Source organism: Seriola dumerili, unplaced genomic scaffold (genome assembly GCF_002260705.1).
Source record: "Seriola dumerili isolate Sdu_G_001 unplaced genomic scaffold, Sdu_1.0 BDQW01000850.1, whole genome shotgun sequence".
Classification (NCBI taxonomy): Eukaryota; Metazoa; Chordata; class Actinopteri; order Carangiformes; family Carangidae; genus Seriola; species Seriola dumerili.
This window is the reverse complement of record NW_019175105.1, coordinates 487613-509013: the sequence shown is the minus strand read 5'-3', so window position 1 is coordinate 509013 and position 21401 is coordinate 487613. Positions and strand designations below refer to the sequence as shown.

General features: G+C 45.6%; 2 protein-coding genes across 3 annotated transcripts in view; both read left to right on the top strand.

The window, feature by feature from the left end:
• The window catches only part of LOC111237342 (cadherin-7-like), a 16937-nt gene extending 6454 nt beyond the window's left edge, over positions 1-10483 (top strand). Inside the window, exons 3-11 of the mRNA XM_022766401.1 lie at positions 1120-1239; positions 4541-4708; positions 5789-5976; positions 6766-7019; positions 7099-7235; positions 7325-7446; positions 8764-8881; positions 9389-9643; positions 9942-10483. Of these exons, the coding sequence (XP_022622122.1) occupies positions 1120-1239; positions 4541-4708; positions 5789-5976; positions 6766-7019; positions 7099-7235; positions 7325-7446; positions 8764-8881; positions 9389-9643; positions 9942-10483 (1904 nt within the window). The remainder of the gene's footprint in view (positions 1-1119; positions 1240-4540; positions 4709-5788; positions 5977-6765; positions 7020-7098; positions 7236-7324; positions 7447-8763; positions 8882-9388; positions 9644-9941) is intronic.
• Positions 10484-12619: 2136 nt separating this feature from the next.
• dnajc1 (DnaJ heat shock protein family (Hsp40) member C1) lies at positions 12620-18801 on the top strand. 2 transcript variants are annotated; one of them, XM_022766366.1, is made up of 12 exons: positions 12620-12871; positions 13506-13607; positions 13868-13914; positions 14039-14204; positions 14300-14397; positions 14523-14616; positions 14710-14794; positions 15082-15245; positions 15392-15511; positions 16918-16966; positions 17059-17462; positions 18411-18801. In XM_022766366.1, the coding sequence occupies exons 1-12, from the start codon at positions 12713-12715 to the stop codon at positions 18477-18479; spliced, it is 1557 nt and encodes a 518-aa protein (XP_022622087.1). In that variant the 5' UTR covers positions 12620-12712; the 3' UTR covers positions 18480-18801. The 2 variants fall into 2 exon arrangements, with proteins under 2 accessions (XP_022622087.1, XP_022622088.1); XM_022766367.1 differs by having other exon boundaries at positions 12823-12907.
• Positions 18802-21401: the final 2600 nt, after the last annotated feature.

Sequence of the window (21401 nt, the reverse complement as noted above, 5' to 3'; positions counted from 1 at the left end):
TGGTGGTGATGGTGGTGGTGGTGATGGTGGTGGTGGTGGTGGTGGGGGTGGGGGTGGTGTTTGTTTTATTGTTGTTGTTGGTGGTGGTGGTGGTGTTTGTTGTTGTTGTTGTTGGTGGTGGTGGTGTTTATTGTTGTTGGTGGTGTTTGTTGTTGTTGATGGTGGTGGTGTTTGTTGTTGGTGGTGGTGTTGTTTGTTGTTGGTGGTGGTGGTGTTTGTTGTTGTTGGTGGTGGTGTTTGTTCTTGTTGTTGATGGTGGTGGTGTTTGTTGTTGTTGTTGGTGGTGGTGTTTGTTGGTGGTGGTGGTGGTGTTTGTTGGTGGTGGTGGTGGTGGTGTTTGTTGGTGGTGGTAGTGGTGTTTGTTGTTGTTGTTGTTGGTGGTAGTGGTGTTTGTTGTTGTTGTTGATGGTGGTGGTGTTTATTGTTGTTGGTGGTGTTTGTTGTTGTTGGTAGTGGTGGTGTTTGTTGTTGTTGATGTTGGTGGTGTTTGTTGTTGATGGTGGTGGTGGTGTTTGTTCTTGTTGTTGTTGTCGGTGGTGGTGGTGGTGTTTGTTGGTGGTGGTGGTGGTGGTGGTGGTGTTTGTTGTTGGTAGTGGTGGTGTTTGTTGTTGTTGGTGGTGGTGGTGTTCGTTCTTGTTGTTGTTGTTGGTGGTGGTGTTTGTTCTTGTTGTTGTTGTTGGTGGTGGTGGTGGTGTTTGTTGTTGTTATTGAGGATGGTGGTGTTTGTTGTTGGTGGTGGTGGTGGTGGTGGTTTTTGTTGGTGGTGGTGTTTGTTGTTGTTGTTGATGGTGGTGGTGTTTTTTTGTTGTTGGTGGTGTTTGTTGTTGGTGGTGTTTGTTGTTGTTGTTGATGGTGGTGGTGTTTGTTGTTGGTGCTGGTGTTTGTTGTTGCTGTTGTTGTGGTGGTGGTGTTTGTTGTTGTTGTTGATGGTGGTGGTGTTTGTTGTTGGTGGTGGTGTTTGTTGTTGCTGTTGTTGTGGTGGTGGTGTTTGTTGTTGTTGTTGTTGTTGTTGTTGTTGTTGTTGTTGTTGTTGTTGTTGTTGTTTTTGTTGTTGTTGTTGTTGTGTAAGGTATGTACAGATGTTGTGTTCAGGTGAATCACAGTGTTATGTCTCTAAAGGTACGTCGGTGGTGACGGTGGTGGCCACAGATGCTGATGATCCAACTTATGGAAACTCTGCCAGACTGGTTTACAGCATCCTGCAGGGTCAGCCATACTTCTCTGTGGAGCCAAAGACAGGTGACAGAACACCTGAACACACCTCAATACAATACCTGAACTCACCTGAGCATACCTCAATACAATACCTGAATTCACCTCAACTCACCTGAACAAACCAGAACTCATCTGAACACCCATGAACATACCTGAAATCACCTGAATATACCTGAATACACCTGAACACACCTGAATACAACACCTGAACTCACCTGAGACCTGTATTACAAAGCAGGATCTGAGGTTATCGAGGTAACTTCAGGTTTAATTCTGGGTTTTCAGTCCTATGACGGTGGTTCACTTGTTACCAGGGTAAATCACCATGGTAACTTACACTGAACTTACTTATGCTGAACAAAAGTTTATCGCTAAATGAAATATTAAAACTGTCAGAGCTTCACTTGACCTGAACACAGATTCTTTAATGGAGGATTCCTGCCAGTGATGAAGCTTTTACTCTCCTCTTCCTCTCCTCCTCTTCCTCTTTTCTTCCTCTCCTCTTCCTCCCCTCTTCCTCTTTTCTTCCTCTTCCTCCCCTCTTCCTCTCCTCCTCTTCCTCTCCTCTTCCTCTCCTCCCCTCTTCTTCTCCTCTTCCTCTCTTCTTCCTCTTCTCTTTTTCTTCCTTTCCTTTTCCTCTCCTCCCCTCTTCCTCTCCTCTTCCTCTCTTCTTACAATCCTCTTTTCTTCCTCTCCTCCTCTTCCTCTTTTCTTCCTCTCCTCTCCTCTTTTCTTCCTCTTCCTCTCCTCTTCCTCTCTTCTTCCTCTCTTCTTCCAATCCTCTTTCTTTCCTCTTTTCTTCCTCTTCCTCCTCTCTTCCTCTCCTCCTCTTCCTCTTTTCCTCTTCCTCTCCTCCTCTTCCTCTTTTCTTCCTCTTCCTCCCCTCTTCCTCTCCTCTTCTTCTCCTCCCCTCTTCTTCTCCTCTTCCTCTCTTCTTCCAATCCTCTTTCTTTCCACTTTTCTTCCTCTCCTCCTCCTCTCCTCTTTTCTTCCTCTTCCTCCTCTCTTCCTTTCCTCTTCCTCTCCTCCTCTTCCTCTTTTCTTCCTCTCCTCTTTTTCTTCCTTTCCTTTTCCTCTCCTCCCCTCTTCCTCTCCTCTTCCTCTCTTCTTACAATCCTCTTTTCTTCCTCCTCCTCTCCTCTTTTCTTCCTCTTCCTCCTCTCTTCCTCTTTTCTTCCTCTCTTTTCTTTTTCTCCTCATTTCTTCCTCTCCTCCCCTCTTCCTCTCCTCTTTTCTTTTTCTCCTCTTTTCTTCCTTTCCTCTTCATCTCCTCTTCATCATCAACATGATGATAATTCATGCTCTTATTTACATTATATCTTTAGTCTGACTTTAACAGAAATTATATTTAGACATGGAAATCATATTTTTTTATTCCAGTCATGTGATCATATTGTTACATTTCACCTTGTTGAATGTCCCTGTTGGACGTGGTTATTACTGAATTTACCTCATCAGTGTTTCTTCTCATATTAAGAACCATGGTTCAGACGATGCTGCTTATAATTAACAACTCCGCCTCTTTCACATGAACACGCTTGTACCTGGACAGGTAAACCAGAGTTAACTGAGCCAGGTGATAACCAGCTTCGTAGTTATGTTCAGTTAAGCCAGATAACTAAAAGTTATCCTGGGTTTGTTGAACTTGCTTCGTATTACAGGCCTCTGAACACACCTGAATACACTTGAACTCAGTCACTGTCGCTCTAACTAAGTATTTTTACTTTTAGTTCATCAAGGATCTGAGTATCTGTGATCCACCTGAACACCTGAACACTCTGGGTTCAAAGGATTTTAGGGTCTTTATAAAAACCAAGGAGTGTTAACAACAAACAAATAAACAAACAGCATCACTCTGAATGATTCAGACTCATTTAAACGTGTGATCATTCAGACTGCTGTGATGTGTTCATCTCTCTCTTATATAAACCTGTTTACCCCACCCCACCCTCCTCACCCTGTTCTATCTGCAGACATTAACCTGTAAATTATCCTGAAATGTTTATGGTTTATAGAGAGGAGGTGAATTAACTCATCCTCTGCAGGCAGACAGATCAGATTAAAAGCCGTGTGTGTGTGTGTGTGTGTGTGTGTGTGTGTGTGTGTGTGTGTGTGTGTGTGTGTGTGTGTGTGTGTGTGAAGATTATTTCATTATAAACAGCTCTAAATGCTCCATGTATTTAAGTGTTGTGTATTAACTGATGAGCTCCTCCTCTTACGTCAGGCTCAAACATGGACGAGCTGCAGTGAGAGACTCGACATTAACATGATGTGACATGAACTGAACTGTAACAAACAAACAAACAGCATCACTCTGAATGATTCAGACACTGATGGAGAACAGATGTAAAACCATTAAGTGTTTTTACCTTTTAACTGATTCTCACCAGAAAATTGTCCCTAAAATTATGAAGAAAATAAACTTTCTTTTAAACACTTTTCAACAAAACAAAAGTTTAAACAGACAACTGGAAATCCTGTAGTGAAGAAATTGTATTTTGTACCAGTTTCCACACTAGAGTCACAGATAAATAAATACCAATGTTCTTTATATAGAAATAAATTTTAATGTGAAATTCTATGTGAAAATCTGTTACAGCTTGGTGTTAGGGCCCAAAAGCAGACCTCAGAACTCAAGTTGGAGAAAGAGTTTTATTGAGCACTCAGGGATGGAAAATGGGACAGGCAGGCAGGTAGATGAGTTGATGGTTTGGATGATGGTTCTGGATCCGTAGCAGGGAGGCAGAGCCAGGTGCGGCTGAGGATACGCAGAGTGAGTACAAGGAACAAAACTAGGAAAAACCACAAGGAATAATTACTCTAAGGTTGCGCTGATAGGTACCACATAGGCGTAGGAATAATCTGGCGATGAGTTGATACAGAGGTTGATGAAGGTAGATGAGATTCAGGTGTGCTGCACCGCTCACAGCCAGATAGCCAGGCCACGCCTCCTTGCGGCGACAGACAGGGAGGAGGGTGAAACACACTAGGAGCAGGGGAACAGGAGAGACAGGAGGAGAGAGAGAGAGCAAAGGAGGGTGGAGATCCTGTCGTGGCAGCAGAGTTCAGACAGGCTCTTAATGTGAAAATCAGTTTGTCACTGATGGAGAACAGCTGTAAATGAACCATAACTCTCCTGACTCTCACCTTTCCCCAGGTATGAGCCAGGTATGCTGTTGTCATGGTGCCTGATGAGTGTGTCATTGTGAAAGATGCTGTGATGCAGTTTTGTTCTGAACTGGTTTACGTGTTGTCATGTGGTCCAGGTGTTGGACTGTGGACAGACTCTGGTCTGTGAATCACCTGAGTCTCACCTGTCCTGCAGGTGTGGTGCGGACGGCTTTACCTGACATGGATCGGGAGGTGCGGGACCAGTACCTGTTGGTCATCCAGGCCAAAGACATGATTGGTCAGATGGGAGGTCTGTCAGGAACAACCTCCGTTACAGTGACCCTGATCGATGTCAATGACAACCCTCCTCGCTTCCCCCGCAGTGAGTTTGACCTTTGACCTTTAATTATGACATACCACTAGACCCTCAGACCACCAGACCACCAGAGCACCAGACCCACAGACCCTCAGACCACCAGACCACCAGAGCACCAGACCACCAGAGCACCAGACCCACAGACCCTCAGACCACCAGACCACCAGACCCTGAGACCACCAGACCCTCAGACCCTCCGACCACCGGACCCTCAGACCACCAGACCACCAGACCCTCAGACCCTCCAACCACCCGACCCTCAGACCACCAGACCACCAGACCCTCAGACCACCAGACCACCAGACCCTCAGACCCCCAGACCCTCAGACCACCAGACCACCAGACCCTCAGACCCCCAGACCCTCAGACCACCAGAGCACCAGACCCACAGACCCTCAGACCACCAGACCCTCAGACCCTCCGACCACCAGACCCTCAGACCACCAGACCACCAGACCACCAGACCATCAGACCCTCAGACCACCAGACCATCAGACTCTGAGACCACCAGACCATTAGACCCTCAGACCCTCAGACCACCAGACTACCAGACCCTCAGACCATCAGACCCACAGACCCTCAGACCACCAGACCCTCAGACCCTCAGACCCTCAGACCATCAGACCCACAGACCCTAAGAACCCTCAGACCCTCAGACCACCAGACCCTCAGACCACCAGACCACCAGACCACCAGACCATCAGACCCTCAGACCACCAGACCATCAGACTCTGAGACCACCAGACCATTAGACCCTCAGACCCTCAGACCACCAGACTACCAGACCCTCAGACCATCAGACCCACAGACCCTCAGACCACCAGACCCTCAGACCCTCAGACCCTCAGACCATCAGACCCACAGACCCTAAGAACCCTCAGACCCTCAGACCACCAGACCCTCAGACCACCAGACCCTCAGACCCTGAGACCACCAGACCACCAGACCCTCAGACCATCAGACCCACAGACCCTCAGACCCTCAGACCATCAGACCCACAGACCCTAAGAACCCTCAGACCCAAAGACCCTCAGACTACCAGACCACTACACCACCTGCACCTGTCTGTGTACCTGTCTCCTACAGAGAGCTACCAGTTCAGTGTTCCAGAGTCTCTACTGGTGTCAGCTGTGGTTGCTAAGATCAAAGCTCTGGATCTGGATGTTGGTCCAAATGCTGAGATGGACTACAGGATCCTAGACGGAGATGGACTGGGAACCTTCAGGATCCTCACTGATCCAAACACACAGGAAGGACTGGTCATCCTCCACAAGGTAGTGGTTTATTACCAGTAAGGACTGGTCAAAATACTAGTGACTCTTCAACAGTTAGTGGTCTCCTTGTAGCAAGTACTGGTTCCAGTGTAGCAGGTACTGGATTTCTTGTAGTAGGTATTGGATTTCTTGTAGCAGGTACTGGTTTCTGTGTAGCAGGAACTGGTTCCAGTGTAGCAGGAACTGGTTCCAGTGTAGCAGGCACTGGACAGACAGAGGTTACTGGCAACGAGATCACTCACATGTTTGCCTTCTGTCATGGACAAATATTCTTGTTCTGGGTCAGATGTGTTTTCTCTGTGCTTTCTTTGTCCAGATGTTAGACTGATTCAGAGGATTTCAGTCATTGGCTCACTGATCCAGCTCTCAGAACATCTGCAGCTTTGACCTCGGTCTGATCATTGCATTAGTTTGCACAGCTCTGTGTTATAAGTGTTTTTTGTTGGTCCCAGAGGACAGTCTTCCACTGCTGAACAGCTGCTGACAACACTCACAGTTTCAAATTTAGATTGATGTCAGTGTTGCAAAACCAAAATCATCTGTTATTTCTACTTTCATGGGAAAAATGCTCAGTTTTAGAGAATCCTGATAATAGTGTGTATTTTAAGTAAGTCCTTCTAAATCAGGCTTCCTGAGGTAAATATATCCCACATGATGAGATAATGAGACTGTTTCTGTCAGACCCTCAGACAATAACATCATCTCTTCACTGTTCCTAATAAAGGAGTCTAACAACTGAACTAAGCTTGAACAACAACCATCACATCAGTTTTCCTCTCCTCCCTCCAGACTCTGGACTTTGAGACCAAGTCCAGCTACACTTTGCGTGTCGAAGCGTCCAATCGTTACGTGGACACCCGTTTCCTGTCTGTGGGTCCATTCAGTGATCTGGCAACAGTTCGTCTGCTTGTGGAAAACGTGGACGAGCCTCCGGTCTTCTCGTCCTCCATCAGTCAGATGGTGATCTCAGAGGCAGCTGCAGTAGGAACTGATGTGGGATCAGTTACAGCTCACGACCCCGACGCCACCAGCAGTCCTGTCAGGTACAAGTGTCTGTGACTCTGTGACTGTCTGTATGTAACTCTGTCTATGACTCTGTCTGTGACTCTGTCTGTACTGCAGGTTCTCTATAGACCAGAGGTCAGATGTGCAGCGTTACTTTACCATTGACAGTAGTTCCGGTCTGATCAGAACAAACCGACCTTTAGACCGAGAGACCTCTGCTCTGCACAACATCACCGTCCTCGCAACAGAGAGCCGTGAGTCCAACTTTAATGTGGTGTGTGATTTTATTGTGACAACTTCCTCTCTGTAACAGGTATGCCTGACAGATGTGTCTGTGTGTCAGTGGATCCTTCTCAGGTGGGGAAAGCTGTGGTTCTGGTGTCTGTGACGGACATTAACGACAATGCTCCGAGCTTCGCCATTGAATACCAACTGTTCGTCTGTGAGAACAGCAAACCTGGACAGGTAAACCTGTCCGTCACAGACTGTCTGTAACTCTGTCTGTGACTCTGGACCTTCAGGTTTTACTACCTGTCAATATTATTTTCATTTTAGCATTATTTAAATAAATAATAATTTTTAAATCAGCACAAACACAAAACAAACAAAACAGTCTTTACTCTTCATAGATAAAAATCATAGAAATATAACTGTCCATAAAAACAGCAAACACAACATGACTCAGAAACTGTGTGTGTGGCCAGGTATTGATGTTTACTTTACTCCTATATTTCAATTAAATGTTTATGTCCGCTGCTTTATCACCATTCACACATCAATTACACAATCACACCCTGAGGCTCAGCTGCTACACTTCAGAGGTTTATCTCACTCAAAGACTCAGCAACAAACAGGTAAGAATTGAACAGGTGATCCACACCGGAACAGACTGAGGGAATGATAGTCCCAGTCCCAGTGTCCCCCTTAAATCCTGAACCGGGAAACCCTTACAGCCTAAACTGACTTCAGCTGGTGAGGGATTGAGTGCGAGAGGCTGCAGGGCTCAAAATGGTGTAAAGAGGACTGGGAGAGCATGTATATCACGTTACTTTGACGATGCCAAAACATTTGCATTCAATTGTGGATTTGGGACTTTTGATTATTTTTATTCCCTCCATGTTTGTAAACAAAAAAATAATTTTGGAACAGATCTGATCCAATTTGGATATTTGGGATGTGATCACAGGACAGATAACTCCACAGTTCTACTCTGACTCACAGTGACTCTGTTTATACTGCCATATATTGTCTGTTCCGTCTAATGCTAACATTAGCATTAGCTCCTTTCATACTTGTTTGTGAACCTTTCTCCTTCCATCTTATTATTTCTTGCGTTTTTTACATTTCTGGGCGTCCCCTGATAACCATGGCAACCCTGTGTTTAATGTCACAACACTATGAACTTTGGGTAATTCCCTCAGACAAAGTCTGCTGTAATGTGGCCTTAAGGGAAAGTGTGAGTAAAGGGTTCCAAATGTCTGTTAGAGTCCTCATGTCCTTTTACAGTGGGAAAGTCAGAGAGTCACTGATGGAGAAAGTGTTTCTCTATCTGATCTTCATTCCAAATGTCTTTGTTCTCTAATCTGATCACATGATGAGGATCAGTCTGAGTTTACCAGGAGGACCAGGATCATAAAATGATCAGCAGTGTCGATTTGTAATCAATCGACTGAAACAGGCCAATCAGAATCATGAACTACAGATTCTTTAGATTATGTGTTTAAGAAATCATTTTCTCTGATTGAGTCATTTTGTTTTCTGTGTTTGACACTTGACCTTCAGATTGTTGAGACTCTCAGCGCTGTGGACCGAGATGAACCTGAGAACGGGCATCACTTCCTGTTCTCTCTGACCACTGAGGCTGCAGGGAATCTCAATTTCACCCTGAGAGACAACAAAGGTAAAGTCCACCTTAAAAGGTCTACTTTAAATAACTACATCTAACACAGGTACAGTCCACCTTAAAAGGTCTATCTTAAATCAAAGGCTCAGACCTGAAACACTTAAACCAGAGCAAATCTTCTTTGTTTTTAAGCCAAAATTCTTAACTCAAGGTCCGCTTACTCGCTTTTATCACATCGTTAATTCATCTTTAACCAGCAGTAGAATATGGAGAACCCAGAACAGAACCAGACGGAACCTCGTGTTGTTCTGTGTTTGATTACATGATATGATATATGATCATATTTATACTGTCCATGATCATTTATTTAGAAAGTTAAAGATCAGTTCATAGTGATTTACTGTAATTATAATTATTAATTATCTACTATAATACTATAATTATAATTAAAATAATCATAAGACAAACATATTGATATAAATCTGAACTGGTCCTTTCAGCTCAGGTGAAAGCAGGCTCCTCTTCCTGCTGACATTACTCAGATGTTTGATCTTCTGTCCTCAGACAACACAGCGTCTGTCCTGACTCGGCGTGGTGGTTTCCTGCAGCGGGATCAGTTGGTTCACTTCGTGACGGTGGTGATTTCAGACAGCGGCAGTCCGTCTCTCAGCAGCACCACCACGCTGTCTGTCACTGTCTGTGACTGTGATCTCGATGGACACCGACGCTCCTGCAGCCAGAGAGCGTCACCACTGCTGGTGGTCGGACTAAGCACCGCCGCCACCGCCGCTGTCCTCACCTGTGTCCTCACACTGCTGGGTATGACCTGAAACATGCCAGCAACAAGCCACAATCATGATATCAACCAACTAGTATCCCATAGCAACCACCCAGTATCCGATAGCAACCACCTACAGTACTGAAAGCAACAGATTTGTGATTCATTAAAGGTCAAAACACTGTTCCTTTAATTCAGTCCCATGTCTGTGACTAAAGGATGAACTGATCAGATTTTGGTGGTGAAAGGTCAAGGTCACTGTGACCTCACAAAACTCTGAAGCACCTTCCGTTACCTCATTGTTATTAATTGTAGTTTGACACCTGCCTTTCTCTTCAGGTGTCGTCATGGTAACGGTCGTCATCAGACACAGGAAGAGGGAGCCTTTGATGATGAACGATGAGCGAGAGATTCTTGAGAACATAGTCCGTTATGATGATGAAGGTGGAGGTGAGGAGGACACTGAGGCCTTCGACATGTTTGCTCTGAGGCACCTGAACCAAACAATCCAAACCTACCAAGACCCCGACCTCCACCCCGACCACCATCCGCCGGGACTCCCCAGAAGACCACAGCCTAGCATGGAAAAAAACCAGCTGTTCCAGGAGTTTATCAAGGACAGACTGCAGGAGGCAGACCTGGATCTGACGGCCCCCCCTTATGACTCTCTGCAGACCTATGCCTTTGAAGGCAGCGGGTCGACTGCAGAGTCACTCAGCTCATTAAACTCAGTAGACTCGTTAGACTCATTAGACACATTAAATTCATTTAACTTGTTAGAGTCTGAGCAGAACTATGACTTCCTTAGAGAGTGGGGGCCGAGGTTCAGGAAGCTTGCAGACCTCTACGGAAACCACAAGGGGGGTGGGGGCTCATCATAGTCCTCAATCTGCAGGAAGCAGAGGAGACTGGAGGAGCTGTAACAGGTGGAACAGTAGGTCACCTGTATCTGACCTGCTGGATCTGGATCAGGGTAAAGTCTGAGTCAGGATCATATGTGGATCAGGGTCAGAGGCCAGCCTCAGACCTGCAACTCTGAGGCTGCTGCCTTGACCCTGATACCCAACATGCGTTTCCCTGGTGCTGGAGGAAACAGGAATACAAACTGCATCAAATGAGATATTTTTTTAAACAAGAATCCTCCATTAAGTCAGCCATGTTTGTAGTCCAGTTTGTTTCTGAGAATAGAATCAGGACCGTGTTTAGTAGGTGGTAATGCATAGATCAGCCCTTTATGGCATCTGGTCCAGTGTGTGCCCCCGCCACACCTGCTGTACTCAGACACAGGGTTCTGTACCTGGTCCTGTGGACACACTCCCCTGGTTATGTATCGGTCATATGACTGATGAGTGACAGTGTGTTTGCCTCTGTTAGCAGTACAATAATAATAATAATAATAACAATAATGTAGAATTTCAAAGAGGACAAAAAGTCTGGGAGAATAACAGTTTTTCTTCCTGTAAAATTCCACCAGGAGCATGATGGGAAATAATCTCAAAAGAGACTAGTTTTGTAAACAGTGACCCTGCAGGATCCTGGTCTTTACAGAAGCCATGTTTCCAAAGCAGGAACTTTCCCCAGGAACCACAAACCTTTAGAGGAACTATGCGCATTTCCACCGCAGGAGCCAGGGTCTAAATTTAGTTCCGGGGGAATTGATCAACCCCCAAAAAGGTACCCGGTCGGGTGGTAGTACTTTCCAAAGGTTCAGGAACTTTCGGGGGTGTGGTCTGCAGTGCTGAACATTTCTGACTGGTCGAGTCCTCACTGTATTTTATTTTACCCACGATGTTCAGAAGTCCGCAGCGAGCAAGCACCGAACACATTTTCCACACCGCGAAACGGGTCCGGGAGAAGGTAAAAAATTGAAACAGGACTACAAAAAAATAAAGGACCACAACAACTGGAGTGGCGAGGGTTGCCACCCGTCACGTATAATACAGGATCGTCACATATTTGAAAATAAAATACTGCGTCCTCTGGTGTTTTGAATATATACGGGATACAATTTGTCCCATATTTTCGTTCATGTGATGTCCTCAAAGTGCTGTGAATATTGTAATGTCAAGTAATAATTTTGGAGCTGCGATGGAAACGCAGAGAACAATGGGCCACACAGGAACCTTTTAGTTCCTGAAGAAAAGTACCTGGAACTTTAACTTCAGACTTTTTGGTCAAAACGCAGCTTAAGACCAAACCCTCTGTGACTCAGACTGAGCCTGCTGGGTTGCCATAGGGAAAGGAGGCAGGGCCTGGGCAGAGCTGAGGTATGAGTGGCTGAGACAGCTGTCAATCAAGGCAAACCATTTAAAAATCTGTTATTTCCCCCTCTGTCTGTTTTTGTTTGTTTTAACCATGTTTTATCTGTTTACAGATAACAAACCAAACACTTTTGTTTTCTTCCATTGCTCAGTTGTATTTAACAGTGTTTTCAGAGGTTTCTGTCAGTGTTGCTGATTGTAAAATCTACTAAATAAAAGTCTTCATCCTACTGAGCTGTTATTATTACAGCTGTTCATCATCAAAGCGCAGTAATTAAAATGATGAATGAAAAGTGAATGAAAATGATTAATTCACAGACAGACTGAGTCACTATGAATTCTCAGTCATCAAATTTATCTTTCAGGGCTGTTCTGACTTTTTCCAGGTGTTTCCAAGTGAGTTGCTTATATAAACACACACACACACACACACACACACACACACACACACACACACACACACACACACACACACACACACACACAGACACACACACACACACACACACACACAGGGTTCAGGATCTTGGTCAAAGAGGTTCAGGAGGAGGTTCAGGATTTGTTTGGCTCCAGCTGGTCTGGCTTCAGTTACAGGTATAGATCCACCAGATGAACAGTCATCAGAAACTGCTCTCAGTTCAGCTGCGGATCTGACTGTAGTTTCCCGCTCCTCCTGCAAGCGTCGCTGATGATTGCAGAGTCACAGAGAGGACTTTTATTTTGACAGCTTTGTGTACCCCGGATGTGCATGGCGGTGTTTTCCTGGACCAGATCTCTGAGCTGGCTCACGGACCGAGGAGCACTCTGTCTTGAACCAGCCTTTTCTCCCGCTGTATCGGTCTCACGGTGATGGGGGTCCGCGCGGGTCCGTGCGGGTCTCTGCTGGTCTGCCTTACCCTGTTGGTCACTGCGGTCCCCCCTCTGAACGCCTGGGAGGCGGATCTGGAGCTGCTGGATCTGGTGGAGGAGATCCCGCAGACCTTCTACCAGTTCATGTCCCTGAACCAGGTCCGGGCTAACAGCTAACTGCTAACTGTTTCCATGGTAACCGAACAGAAGCAGCTAGCTGGGTGCTAATGCTAACAGCTGAGTGCCACGCGCGCACACAGGCGGGCTAAGCTAACTCACATCAGGCGCTAATGTAGGAACCTGAACCAGATCGTGAGTCAGTTCCGGTTCTGAGCAGCTAGTTAATGCTAGCATCTGATGCCAACAGTTGTTTCAGTGTGACGTATCACCTCAGGTGTTGATGTTAACAGATCACAGAATGATTATTGTTAGTTTTGACTCGACCAGAGCAGTGACGTCACGAGCCGACTCTCTGGTTCCTTTTATTTCAGCAACTTGCATAAAGGAAAAGAGCTAAAGACCAGGTCCTGGTTCAGGGTCAGTCCGTTCTCATCAGGATGTCACATATTAAAGGGCCAGTTCAGTTTTTCATGTCTGTCTTAAACCAGAGTTACCTTGTTCCAGAGGTTCATTGATTAATATTAATTAATCAGTGAATCATCTGGTCACAATAAACACCACAGAACTGGACTTTGAAATGGCCAACAGGAAAGGAGAGGAGAATCAGGTAATGGATGAATGCAGTCCAACAGGTAACTGGTCAACACACCTGTCTCTGTCCTCCGTCCCTCAGGATGCCTCAGCAGCAGAGATCAAGAAGGCGTACCGTCGTCTGTCTCTCACGCTGCATCCTGACAAGAACAAAAACGAAGACGCAGAGACTCAGTTCAGACAGGTGAGGAACACACACCTGCTGACCAATCAGAGGAACACACACCTGCTGACTAGTCAGATTCAACCATTTCAGTTAGTTTGGGTTAATTTAGAAACAGTGTCTGTGACACAGTTGTTCTTCCAGAGAGCAAGTATATATATATATATATATATCATATATATATTATATATACAGTATGTATTTTTGTCTTTTCACTGTATTTTTTAATCACCAGATTGAAGTGATCATTGTGAATATGGAAACATTCATTTTGTTTTCAGCTTGTTGCCATTTATGAAGTTCTGAAGGACGAGGAGAGACGACGCAGGTAAGTCTCACCTGTTCACATCACAGCTCACAGTCAGACCTCAGCCAATCACAGCTCAGAGTTAGCTGGGTTTCCCTGGTTTGAATCGGCATAACTAAAGTGTGAGTGTGTCTTACCTGTACAGGTACGATGACATCCTGGTGAATGGGCTTCCTGATTGGCGGCAGCCGGTCTTCTACTACAGACGAGTGAGGAAGATGAGTAACTCTGAGCTGGGATTCCTCCTCTTCCTCATCCTCACTGTGGGACATTATGCTGTCATCTGGTCCATCTACCTGGAGAAACAGCTGGTAAGACAGAGCAGACAGCCAATCAGAGCGGAGCAGGCAGCCAATTAGAGCAGCCCGTGTCATGTGACCTGACAGTGAATCCTCCTTGTTTCCAGGACGAGCTGTTGAGTAAGAAGAAAAAAGAGAAGAAGAAGAAGGTGAGCTCCAGGCCTGTAGAGGAGCTCAGGTGTATCGGCCAGGACCGCACTGACAGGTACAGCTATGACATCATCTTCACTGACCACCTGTGTTTGTTTGTTTGTTTGTTTGTTTGTTTGTTTGTTTGTTTGTTTGTTTGTTTGTTTGTTTGTTTGAAATGTTTATTTTTGTTTGTTTCAGAGTTCAGGACAGGCCTCACTGGCAGGACATCCTCCCTCTGAAGCTGAGCATCTGGCTTTATCTGTCCATCAAAAACCTGCCTCAGACCGTCCAGGTAGGAGGGGACACGCTGCTCATACCTGGTCTCTGTCCTGGTCTCAGTCCCGGTCTCAGTCCCGGTCTCAGTCCCGGTCTCTGTGTGTTTCAGGAGGTGAAGCAGTACTACGAGGACTACCAGCAGATGAAGCAGCAGCAGAGAGAAGAAGCTGAAGCTGAACAGGAAGCTGTGACCAGTAAACACTAAAACATCAATACTGATCGATTATCAGTATTTATCGATAATCAGTCAATCATGGATAATTTAAGGAACTCAGTTGGTGCATTCAGGGACAATATGAGATTTAAGGTCACTGAACAGAAACCAGATCTTCAGCAGAGAGACTGAGACTGAACCTGAATCCACCAACTGATCCAGAGTCTGACCTTTGTCCCTGGTCCAGTTTTAACTCCCCGTCTGCTGTCTCTCTGTGTCTTTGTCTCACTGTTTCTCTTTGTCTGCCTTTGTCTCTCTGTCTGTCAGGAGAGAAGAGGCCGAAGCTCAAGAAGCCTAAGGTGGAGTTTCCAGTTTACGAGCCGTCTTCAGAGAACCTGAACTACCAGAGCTACGACCAGACCTCGTCCATTGAGGAGATTGAAGACCAGATGGACACCTGGCTGCAGGACCACAGAGCTGGCAGGAAGAAGGTGTGATGTCACTGATATTAAACTGTCCTAAGACTACAGACTGGTCTACAGGTGTAGTCCAATACAGTCCACTACAGTCCAGTCGTTAGTCTGTAGTGGACTACAGGTGTGAGGACACCTGGTGACGTCTCTGTGTCTGTCCTCAGGCTGCAGAGTGGACAGAGGACGAGCTCAGTTTCCTCAGCAGGTTGATGGTCAAATTTCCAGGAGGAACTCCAGGTCGATGGGAAAAGATCGCTCATGAACTGGGACGGTCGGTGTCTGATGTGAGTTTCAACTCGTTAAGTTTGACTCATACTGGTGTCAGGGATCCTGACGTTCTGCTTAGAACTGAGATTATATTAGTTCAATGAACCGTCCGTTCTCAGTTCAAGATGTGTGTGTGTGGTGGTGGTGTTGTGTGTGTTGTTGTTGGTGTGTGTTTATAGCTGTTATTAAAGAGAGAAGGAACCAGGACCCCCCCACAGGATGCTCTGGGGGCCACAGTTAACAGCTGGTCCACTGATCCAGGACCAGGACAGAATCCACATCAGTCTCCTTTCAGGGAAACTGAGCAGTGAGACCTGGACAGTTGAAGTTCTGGTCCCACCCTGCTCTGGTACCCAGACGTACATGAGACACTGAAAGGTCAAACAAGACGGTCCAGAGCTTCCAGCATGAATCTGAAACAGGATTTATTTTTCACTGCTGAGTGAACAACTTTTCCAGATTTCTGCCTCCTCCATGGGGACAAGTCCAGTTCACTTCAGACCAGTTTCTCAAAGTGTTTCTGCTACTGTCTGACAGTATCATCACTACAGGTCAGCTGTTCTTCTCTGAACATAGTCTGCACTAAGATCTGCCTCCCCCTCCTGAATTATGTGATGTTTTACCAGAACCTCTTTGGGGCCAAGTCCTCCTCCATGGCCTCCCTAAACCTCTGGTGTCTTTCACCCTGGGCGGTTCTGGAAAGGTCAGCTCCTCTCTAGATTATGGTTCAAGAGCCAGTACTGTGTGTTGAGGTGATCCAGTCTGTATCTAGTTGGAGTCCCTCTACCCCTTGCATCAATTCTGGGTCCTTCTCCACCACAGTGGTGACATTGCACATCCATAGAACCAGTTTTTGTAGCCTGGGGTAACTCCAGCCTTACAGCGGGGTGAACCACAGGGATCCACACAGGTGTGTCCCTGACCAACAGGTGTACCTTAGTGAGCTCCCCTCCGAGACCTGGCTCCAGGAAAGATCCTCTGTCTTTCTAATCCAGAAGAGTTCACCTTTTCTCAAAATCTGGTATTTCATCCAGAACCAGTTNTGAACCACAGGGATCCACACAGGTGTGTCCCTGACCAACAGGTGTACCTTAGTGAGCTCCCCTCCGAGACCTGGCTCCAGGAAAGATCCTCTGTCTTTCTAATCCAGAAGAGTTCACCTTTTCTCAAAATCTGGTATTTCATCCAGAACCAGTTTACCTCCTTCACCCTCCCAGGGTCATGGTGGTATACAAACCCTTATACCATGCTCAGGTGTTGGTTCTTGAAGGAGTCAGTAAACAAAAGGCTAGGAGCTAGTGCTAGGAGCAAGCCTTTGTGCTAAACTAGGCAATCTCATCCTCAATCTGAAACTGAAACCTGATTTAATGTGGGACTGTTCCTTTAAACAACTGAAACCAACAGAATCTTTTTCCTTCAACAGGTGACGACTAAAGTCAAACAGGCGAAAGACAACGTGAGCCACACATCAGGTGAAGGCTGTTTCTACTGTAACTGATTCTACTGCCAGTGTCAGGTTCTACGGCTTCTACTGTCAGCTGAAGTTAACCTTGCTCTATTTCAGGTCTGGTGAAGCTGTCAGACCTAAAGGGCCCTCATCTTCCTGTGAGGTCACTTCCTGTTGCTGACAGTGCTATGACGCAGAGGCTGGGAGGGGCCTGTGTGGAGGAAGAGGAAGGGGAAGAGGAGGAAGCAGCTCCAGCAGTCCGCAGGAGGAACAGGAAGTCTTCGACGGCAGCAGCAAGAGGGGAAGAGATGAAGGTCAGAGGTCGTCGGCAGAGAGATTTCGACCCAGCCATGGTGGAGGAGGATGACGAGGCGGAGCCTCACGAAAGCAGGGAGAAGGCAGACCCTGCTGCCTGGACTCAGAACCAACAGAAACTGCTGGAACTTGCTCTGCAACAGTTCCCCCGAGGAACCGCAGAACGCTGGGACCGCATCGCCAAGGTGGTCCCTGCGAAGACCAAGGTGAGGACTGACAGACAGGTAGACAGTCTACCTGTTCACTTGACAGTCTGATTGTAAGATGCTTGATGAACTGTTTTACTAAACCTGTAGAAGTCCAGACCAGGACAGCAGATGAAGCTCCTGCTCCACTTAGGGTTAGGTCAAGGTCCAGCTGGGTCCACTGCTGCGTCCTCTCCACCGTCACCACAGTGACTGTGTTTAAAAACTCTCATGCGCAGTGTTCGAAGCTGACGAGTTGTCCTCAGAGTAAATGACAGTAGAGACTCTCTCACTGAGCTCAGATTAAACGAGTGCACACACATTAGGTAAATAACATAAGTAAAATGTTTTGGTTGTTTAATTTTTTCATTTTGAATGACTTTTTTCTTTCATTTCTTGGAGGGGTGGGGCTAACACTGCATCATCTACAGAGTAAGTAACTTAATAACAACAGCTGCAATTAATAATGATAATAAAATGAATAGTGGCGATGATGAGGGTCAGTGGCAGATCTGGATCCTGCAGCAGATTACGACACTCAAGTCGGTATGAAATCCAGATTCGTGCCCCTCAGGATGGACCTGCTTGTTCAAGGTAAAGACCTGTCTGGGTCACCTGATCACCTTCACATGATCGTCAGCCGTCAAGTTCTTTGTGGCCAAAACCTTGATGAGGTCATGGGAGACAAGCAGTATCCAATCAGAGCACAGCAGCAAACACGCTCTGAGAGGGCACGCAGTTGAACCGGTTTCATCAGAACCACAGAATCCTCTAATTGATGTCAGATTGGTATCTGAGTAATAATAGATTAATATCATTGTCTGTGAGATGACTCGGAAACCGTATAAAACAATGTTGTCATCGGGACTGAATCCTGGGGACACACCTGGTCACATCCAGCGACGTGTCTGTTTACTAATTGATTATTGACTGATTGATAACTGATTGGTGTGTGTTGTTTTTTTTCAGGAGGAATGTATGATTCGTTATAAGATGTTGGCTGAGCTCGTTCAGAAGAGGAAACAGGCCAAGAGCTGATGAAAGGTCCTGAGCTCTGACTCCGCCTCTTCCTGCTTTCACCTGAATCAGGTGACCTGTCAGAAAGGTGATCAACCAGGTGACTTGTCAGCAGTGTTTTATCTCTGTCCGGGTGAGCCGCTTCCTGATTGGACTGAATCATAGTTTGTTTTATTTGTATGATGTGGTGTCTCACCTGATCAGGTGTGTTTTTAAAACCAATGTGTCAAAGGTAGCAGGTAACCAGTCTGAGGCCTCCTGACCTCTGACCTCACAGCTTCATGTGCCTTAGCTCTGTTCAGCATGCTGTCAATCAACTTCTGTTCAACTGATCAATAAAAAGTATTTATTATCTGCCGTTTGTTTTTATTTTTTCACTTTGTCACATTCAATGTTTAAATGATGCTGATGATGATGATGGTCTGTCATAAACCCTCTCCAAGTCCACCTTCTGGACCCGTGCAGGAGTAAACAGCTGGTCCGCTGATCCAGGACCAGGACAGAATCCACATCAGTCTCCTTTCAGGGAAACTGAGCAGTGAGACCTGGACAGTTGAAGTTCTGGTCCCACCCTGCTCTGGTACCCAGACGTACATGAGACACTGAAAGGTCAAACAAGACGGTCCAGAGCTTCCAGCATGAATCTGAAACAGGATTTATTTTTCACTGCTGAGTGAACAACTTTTCCAGATGGTGATGCTGGTGATTGTTGCTTAAGAACAGCTTCAGTCATCGTTATAATATATCTTTTGAGCAGCTACGTCTCTAACTTTAGTAGATGGACCAGAGCTAGCTGGTTAGCATGCTAACTTCAGTAGAGTTAACACTGGTGTGTTTCCACCTCTTGAGACAGCTGTTGGGGAGTAAAGGATGAAGTGTGTTTCTTCTCCACTGGTTGTTTCCTGCATCTCTATGACAACAGGTGAAGTTCCAACACTGTCTTTAAAAACTACACTTCCTGTCAGTCATCTTGTTTTACTGGCTTTACAACCATTTTAATTTAACTCCTAGTAGTTTTAACTTGTGTCTTATTATTTTACTTAATTAATTTATTCCTTTTCTTTAATGGTTTTAATCTCAATGTCTTTTACTGGTTGGTTGTTCTTATTTTATTTACAAGTAAAAATGCAAAAATCTTTAAAATCATCAACGGAACTCGTTAATTTTACTTTGTGTGGGAATATTATTTTGTTTGAGGTTTTACATCAATATTGTATCATCAGGAATAAATGTATTAACTGCAGTCATGAAAATTTTCAACACAGTGTCAGTGTAGAGTCAAAACAACAGTCTCATTCTCTCTGAGGTCAAACATCTGATCTGAAACCACCTGGGCCCAGTATTTCAAAACTTTGAATCCAGATCAGAATAGGATTAAATTTAAAAATTGGGTATTTCAAAACGGAATACGTGATCCTGATCCTACAAAATTTGGATCCAGATTTGGTAATCCAATCCCACCCAGAATCCAGATCAAATGTCAATTTTGGGTATTTATATGTTTGATGCTAAATGTCAGGATTTCCCTGATCCCACTGTAAGGGTGGATTCAGCATCGATTCAAGGTGGATGTAGAGACATGCAGGACACATTGCAAATATTCAACAGTCTTATTACTTGATGTTTGCATATGAAATTGACACAGACTACGACAAAACAATATCCAGCCTTTATTAAACAATTAATCAAAATAAAACTCAAAACTCAAAGCTTTCAGAAAAATGACTGGATTTTTTATTTTTATAAACTCCTAAATAATCTATGTATGTGTGTATGTTCTTTTATGTCAACATAAAATAAAATAAAAATGGTCACGAAAAGAAAAATCTCTGAAAAACAAGAGTTCACAGTCTCTCCTCTGGCAGTGGAATACCAGCTTCTGTCAGCTTCCCTTCTAAGAGGCGAATAGGAAGTTTCACCTCCCTCTGTTGAGGCAATGTCAGTTTGATCTGCTCCTCAGCTAGAGAGATCTGTTGCTCTGCTCTCTCCATCCCCTTCCTCACTAGATCCCCATAGCCATCTTGATCCTTCGGGTCCTTTGCAAGACATTTCCTCTTATAGGGCAGTTCCACCCCTGAAGAGTGGGGGTCCTTTTGCTGGTGTTGGGAGCCACCTGAAGAGTGGGGGTACTCCTGTGGACGTTGGGGGGTGCCTAAAGAGTGGGAGCCATTTTGCATGTGGGGGTCCTCTTGCTGGTGTTGGGGGTCGTCTGAACTGCGAGGGTCCCACATGCTGTGCCTCAAGATTCAGGATAAAAAGCTGCCCCCCCTGACTCATCAACCCTGAGTTTGGTGTCTCAGCCTCAGTCCCACACAGTCAGGATTCACCACCTTGTGAGACTGACTGAATGCCATGGAGAGCCTCAGACCTTTTTCCACCAATGATGTCTAGAACTACATCAGTAAACTCACCCACTTATATGTCTTGTTACCTGTTTTAGGGTTGTGAGACTCAGTATTGTCCTATGTGGCCTTCTGTTTTAAATTTTTCCAGCGCAGTTTGACCTGTTCCAGAGTTCTTAATTCAACACTCCCTGTGGCATTGACACTGTTGGTGATGTTCTTCCAAATGTTGGTTTTCATCCTGGATGTTACTGTTTCGTCAAGTTTAGCAATCAGAGTCATAATGTGCCCTCACACCATCCAGCAAGGCGTGTGTTTCGGCTTGGGTGAAATTGCTCCCTTTTGAAGTACCTGCTTCCATTTCCATTTTCTCTCTCTGTCTGTGTCGTCTACCAAGCACAACTAAAGGCCCATGCCCAAATGGACCCAGGTGTAAGCTGGGAGGCCAATTACGGTATCTTGAAAGCAGTTGTCCTAACAAGGGACCATACAAACAAAATGGCAGGTGTTGTTCGCCGTCTACAGAGGCAAAGGAGGAGATTCACATTGCACGCCCAAACCAACTGCAGGACTACACAGATGACACACTGTATGAGAGATT

Coding starts and splice junctions, on each gene's coding strand:
- dnajc1 (XM_022766366.1), top strand. CDS start 12,713: ATGGGGGTCCGCGCGGGTCCGTGCGGGTCTCTGCTGGTCTGCCTTACC. Junction 14,617..14,709: donor ACCTGCCTCAGACCGTCCAG/GTAGGAGGGGAC, acceptor TGTGTGTTTCAG/GAGGTGAAGCAGTACTACGA. Junction 16,967..17,058: donor CAACGTGAGCCACACATCAG/GTGAAGGCTGTT, acceptor GCTCTATTTCAG/GTCTGGTGAAGCTGTCAGAC.